The sequence below is a fragment of the Mercurialis annua genome, linkage group LG8 (genome assembly GCF_937616625.2).
Source record: "Mercurialis annua linkage group LG8, ddMerAnnu1.2, whole genome shotgun sequence".
NCBI lineage: Eukaryota > Viridiplantae > Streptophyta > Magnoliopsida > Malpighiales > Euphorbiaceae > Mercurialis > Mercurialis annua.
In genome coordinates this window covers 38,781,462-38,787,945 of record NC_065577.1, presented here as the reverse complement: position 1 = coordinate 38,787,945, position 6,484 = coordinate 38,781,462, and the positions used below count along the sequence as shown (strand labels likewise).

Below are 6,484 nucleotides of genomic sequence, written 5' to 3'. Positions count from 1 at the left end.
AGAATTGATCTTTTGAAAAATTGAAGAGGTAACTATAAAATATAAATGATGTATACTTATAATAATAAATCAAACTAAAACAATTATAAAATTGAATCATAAGAGAAACAATTACATACTTTTATATCGTTACCTAACAATTGAATTTGATTCAATCTTTTGAAAAAAAATATATTTTAATTTTGGTTTAACTCAATTAAAATGAATTTGTTTCTCCAACAAAAAAATATCCTGGCCAAGTTTATATGATTTTACCATTGAAAATCACAACCTTTCTATGTATTCGGCAAAGCATAAAATAAGCAAAAACAGGGCATATGCGATGTCCAAAAAGTTTCCACTAAACAAAGAAATATAAAAAACAGATAATCAAAATAGCAAATAACCAAATAGTGTACGCCTTCCACACGGGAAAGCTATCAAAAGTATTATACCCCATCAAAATAGGGCATCAAAATTTAAATAAATATTGTGATCATTGATCATGGTTCCAATAAGCAGCTTAGTCCACCTCTTCAATCTTAGGACCAGCGCCGCCACTAGACGGAGGAGCATCTTCATCCATGCCTCCAGCCATGTCAGGGCCACCAGCGCCTTGGTACATCTTGGCGATGATGGGGTTGCAAATGCTCTCGAGTTCCTTCATCTTGTCCTCGAACTCATCAGCCTCAGCGAGCTGATTAGCATCCAACCACTGGATGGCTCCGTCAATGGCATCCTCGATCTTCTTCTTGTCATCTGCAGAAAGCTTGGAGCTGATCTTCTCGTCTTTCACGGTGTTCCTCATGTTGTATGAGTAGTTCTCAAGGGCATTCTTTGCTTCAACCTTCTTCTTGTGCTCCTCGTCCTCGGATTTGTACTTCTCTGCCTCCTGGACCATCTTCTCAATATCTTCCTTCGACAGCCTTCCTTTGTCGTTGGTGATGGTAATCTTGTTCTTCTGGCCGGTAGTCTTGTCCTCAGCAGAGACATTTAAGATACCGTTAGCATCAATATCAAAGCAGACTGTGATTTGAGGAACACCCCTGGGTGCTGGAGGAATGCCAGATAACTCAAACTTTCCAAGTAAGTTGTTGTCCCTGGTTCTCGCTCTCTCACCCTCGTAAACCTGGATGAGCACACCCGGTTGGTTATCGGAGTAGGTCGAGAACACCTGCTCCTTCTTGGTGGGAATTGTTGTGTTTCTAGGAATCAAAACAGTCATAACACCTCCGGCTGTTTCAAGACCCTGAGACAGAGGAGTCACATCCAAAAGCAAGAGATCCTGCACCTTCTCATTACCCTCACCACTCAAGATGGCAGCCTGGACAGCAGCACCATAGGCAACAGCCTCATCGGGGTTGATGCTCTTGCAAAGCTCCTTCCCGTTAAAGAAATCCTGCAACAACTGCTGCACCTTGGGAATTCTAGTAGATCCACCAACAAGAACAACATCATGAATGGTACTCTTGTCCATCTTAGCATCCCTCAAACACTTCTCAACCGGCTCCATACACTTCCTGAACAAGTCCATGTTCAACTCCTCGAATCTAGCACGGGTAATGGTGGTGTAAAAATCAACACCCTCGTACAAAGAATCAATCTCAATAGTAGTTTGAGCAGTCGACGAAAGAGTCCTCTTCGCTCTCTCACAAGAGGTTCTCAACCTCCTCAAAGCCCTAGGGTTTCCACTGATATCCTTCTTGTTCTTCCTCTTAAACTCCTGAACAAAATGATTCACCATTCTGTTATCGAAATCCTCACCACCAAGATGGGTATCACCAGCAGTCGCTTTCACCTCAAAAATACCCTCTTCAATAGTCAACAACGAAACATCAAAAGTCCCACCACCCAAGTCGAAGATCAAGACGTTCTTTTCCCCAACACTGGTGGCCTTCTTATCAAGACCGTACGCAATAGCCGCAGCAGTCGGCTCATTAATAATACGCATCACATTCAAACCCGCAATAACACCGGCATCCTTAGTAGCCTGCCTCTGCGAGTCGTTGAAGTAAGCAGGGACCGTAACCACTGCATTCTTCACTGTTGATCCGAGATACGCCTCAGCGATCTCGCGCATCTTAATGAGGACCATAGAAGAAATCTCCTCAGCAGCAAACTGCTTCTCCTCACCCTTGTAGTTGACAACAATCATGGGCTTGTCAGCTGCTCCTGGAATAACCTTAAAAGGCCATAGCTTGACATCACTCTGTACAGTTGCATCACTGAATCTCCTACCAATCAAACGCTTGGCATCTGAAAAAATAAGATAAATTCAAAAATCTGTTAATAATTACTCAAAGCAACTGTATTTAATCCAGTCAAAATTTTCAAAATTAGTACGAATCTGACCCCAAATTACAAAGAAACCCAATAACTATCTCAATTTACAAAAATTACCACTGTTTTAAAAGGTGCAAAATTCTACCGAATAATTTAAAATCTTAAAAGAATTAACCCAATTCATCTTATCCCTAATTAAAAAGAACCCGATAATTATATCAATTTAGAATAATTACCACTATTTTAAAAAGTTCGATAATATTTACCGAATAATTTAAAATCTTCAAAGAATTAACCCAATTCATCTTATCCCTAATTAAAAAGAACCCAATAATTATCTCAATTTAGACAAATTACCACTAGTTTTAAAAGTTATTAACTCAATTTTTTTAACAGAATGAACCCCTTCATATCAATTTAAGCATATTCAAGCAATGTTTAATTGTTCTACATTGCAAAAACGCAAATTTTTCAACTTAGATGTACAGATCTCGACCAGTTAACAGCTAAATCAAACAAATCTATATACAATTAACCCTAATAAATCATACACATAAAAGGGCAATAATGTAAATAAAATAATTAAATCGGGGTCAAAATATAATTACCGAAAACAGTGTTGATGGGGTTCATGGCGACCTGATTCTTAGCAGCGTCACCAATCAAACGCTCGGTATCAGTAAACCCAACGTAAGACGGCGTCGTTCTGTTCCCCTGATCATTAGCAATGATCTCCACTCTATCATGCTGCCACACTCCGACGCACGAGTACGTCGTGCCGAGATCTATTCCGATTGCGGGTCCCTCTCCTTTTCCGGCCATCTTTAAATCTCAGATCGGCGATTCAGATTTCAAAAATAATTAATTAAAAAAATCGAATTAATTGTAAACAGTGTTGAATAGAGACTAAAATTATAATGAAAAAATAATGTGTGTGAGGAGAGTATTTATATAAGGAGTTTTTTTAAGCTTCGAGAATGTTCTGGTGGATCTGAGCCGTAGGATTAAAGTGTGTGGACTGGTTAGGAAAGTTCCGCTTTTTTTGCTTAGTAGTTGTTGCTTGGCGCGTAAAAATTAGGGTTTTGTTCGTGAATTTTCTATTGTGTGGAATGAAAAATATCTTTTTTGTGCTGCCGTGGTGTGGTTGGACTAGGTATACGTTTTCAGATCTGGGACCTCTCGAATTGGAATTTTTAATGATATTTTTTGAATTTGTGTTTGACTAGGATTTAAATTTAATAAATTTAATAACTTAAACTAAAATCATTCAATAGGATGGTCTCCTTTTCTTTTTCTTTCTTCAAAACTTTGCTCATTACTTAGTATTTATTGCTATCTAACTAGTATCACATTAGAAATTCCTCTCAAAAAAAATTATCACATAAAAAACAATAAGAAAAATAGAGATAAATTTGTAAAAAGGTTATAATATTAATTCCGTCTTTTTCTATCGAACAAAATTATATATTTTTTTTATATATATATTTGAGATTTTGTTTGTGCGTGTAATATATTTTTCAATATGCGTGATAAATAAAATAGGACGGGGGAGTATAAAATAAGTACTTAGTCCGTCCAGTTTTATTTGATTACAAAATATAGAAACATTTTCTTCTATATCCTGCACTATTGCCCTGAGAATGTAGTATAGTTGAATACATCATAACTTATTTTATTAATCCACATATCAAATGATTAATAAAAGGGTAAAAAAAATATAAACAATATAAAATTATATTCTTTCTATGACATTAAATAGTGTAAAAATAGAGAGATTTTTAGGTAGATTCAGTCTACAACGTCATCCGTGCATTAGCCTATCATATTTTGACACGTCATTAAAATAATGGCACTATCGTAAGTTTGTTTATTACTTTTTTACACCTTTAAATAGTAATATTACGATAATGTCATTATTGTAATGATGTATCTTAATGTAATAGGTTTAGTCTACGAATGACACGATGGACTGAGTCTATCTAAGAATTTTTCGAAAAAATGACGAACAAAATGGAGAAAATATTATAGTCATTACTTTCATCCTATAAAAAATAGACAAACTTTCTATTTTGAACGTTCCAAAATATAAACAAACTCTATTATTTTAAATGGTCAACTTGAAATACCAATATTATTCTCTATTCATTTCAATTATTTTTATTATTACAAACTTAATTTTTAAAATTCAGTTATAATTTTTTAAAATTGGCATTTTCATAATATATAATTAGTAAAATATCAAATAATTAAATTAAAGATATAGTATAAATTAATTTTTATTTTACCTATTTCTATGTGACGGGGAAATATCATATTATAAATCTTTCTTTATTAGAGGAAGTAAAAGAGTGATTAATGTGTACTTTTGCTTAGACTTATGTCTTATTTTTAGCACATATTTATCACTTATTCTTGTGTAAAAGTGTTGTTCAAAAAGGCTTAATTTCTTAAAAAACCCCCACCTTGCATTTTTTTTCGTTTATACCCTGACCTTGTAAAAACATCATTTGTACCCAATTTTGAGTTTCTATGTTTCATCTCTACCCAAAAGCATTAAATTGTACTCTTTTCATTTGAAAAAGAGTTCAAAACAATCCTTCATTTTTAACTTATATACTAATTAGATATTAAAGTTATTAATAGTATAAAAATACCATCTTTTTCAAAAAATTAAAAATAATAATAATTTTTTTAAAAAATAATTCCGAATTTTTTGTTTATTTTTTTTAAAAAAAATATTTCTGACTAAAAATTAAAAATAATAATAATTTTTTTAATTTTTTTAATTTTTTAATTTTTTTTAAAAAATATTTCTGACTAAAAATTAAAAATAATAATTTTTATTATTATTTTATATAATTAAAAAAATTAATTAATTATTTGGATATATTTGATCATTTTTTAAGTTTAAGGATTTATTTGTATTTTTAAAAATAGAAAAAAGTATGTTTTAACTCTTTTCTAAATGAAAAAAGTACAATTTAATGCTTTTGGGTAGGGATGAAACATAAAAACCCAAAATTGGGTACAAATGGTGTTTTTACAAGGTCAGGGTATAAACGAAAAAAAAATACAAGGTGGGGGTTTTTTAAGAAATTAAGCCGTTCAAAAAAGATATCTTCAATCACTTCATGCTTGAAAGTATTTGCTGCTTTTCACTTCCTACAATTGTATACAATGTAGCTATCACTTATCTTTATTTATTCAAAGCACTGTCGAGATAGGTCACAAATGGGCATTTGGTCTAGTGGCATGATTCTTGCTTAGGGTGCAAGAGGTCCCGAGTTCAATTCTCGGAATGCCCCATTCTTTTTATTTAATTTTTAAGTATTTTTACATCAATTTTATATTGACATATACCTAACTTCAGTACTTTTTTTTTAATTTAATTTTCAGTTTTTCACAAATATTTGGTTCAAATTTGGGTACGCTCCGGATCTACAAGTCTCTTTCACAGCCTTAACCCAACAAGGCAGCCCAAAATATGATTGGGTGTTGGCAAAAGGATCAATTTACCCCTCTCTTTTTATGATAGCATAAAGTATATAAAAATCATAATTGATTTGTCCAAATTGCTCTTAATTCTCATTTAAAAATTTAAAATACAAGATTATAAATTTCGATCCAAATAGACGAATATAATAATGAGAGAAATGTAAAACCTGAAAAATGAAGTTAATGCAAAATTGAAAAAGTTTCATTTTTTACTATATACTAGTTTCGCATTACGTGATATGCATGTGGCTAATAACGTAACTCGTCAATAAGTATATTAGTAAATTTAGTATAATTATTTTTTTATTTACAATTAATATTAAATTAGTTAAGAATTTTTGTAAAAGTAAATATAATATATTCGGTTATAAATTTATTTTTCATACTGAATTTATTCTTCATTTGTTTTTATAATAACCATAATTAAATAATGGGTTAATGTCAAAAAAAATCACGAACTTTACATGTTTTCTCATTTTAATCACGTAGTTTAAATTTTCTCATTTTCATGCACGAACTACCACTTTTTCTCAAATTCATCCATGGTACTGAGGTGGCACTCATTCATTGGTGTAAAATGACCTCCACTTCATCTAATTACACCAATGGAGTCGTGACACCTCAGCATTGTGCATAAATTTGAGAAAAAATGGTAGTTCGTGTATGAAAATGAGAAAATTTAAACTGTGTGATTAAAATGAGAAAACGTATAAAGTTGGTGAATTTT

The 6,484-nt window shown here is 32.3% G+C and overlaps 1 protein-coding gene and 1 non-coding gene across 2 annotated transcripts; one reads left to right on the top strand and one right to left on the bottom strand.

Annotated features, from left to right (window-relative positions):
- Positions 1–318: 318 nt before the first annotated feature.
- Positions 319–3,183, bottom strand: LOC126662152 (heat shock cognate 70 kDa protein 2-like). Its single transcript, XM_050356044.2, has 2 exons — positions 2,871–3,183; positions 319–2,235 (listed from the first exon to the last, which is right to left on the bottom strand). The coding sequence occupies exons 1-2, from the start codon at positions 3,082–3,084 to the stop codon at positions 503–505; spliced, it is 1,947 nt and encodes a 648-aa protein (XP_050212001.1). The 5' UTR covers positions 3,085–3,183; the 3' UTR covers positions 319–502.
- Positions 3,184–5,495: 2,312 nt separating this feature from the next.
- TRNAP-AGG (transfer RNA proline (anticodon AGG)) lies at positions 5,496–5,567 on the top strand. The gene has a single exon. It is a non-coding gene; the product is annotated as a tRNA-Pro (tRNA).
- Positions 5,568–6,484: the final 917 nt, after the last annotated feature.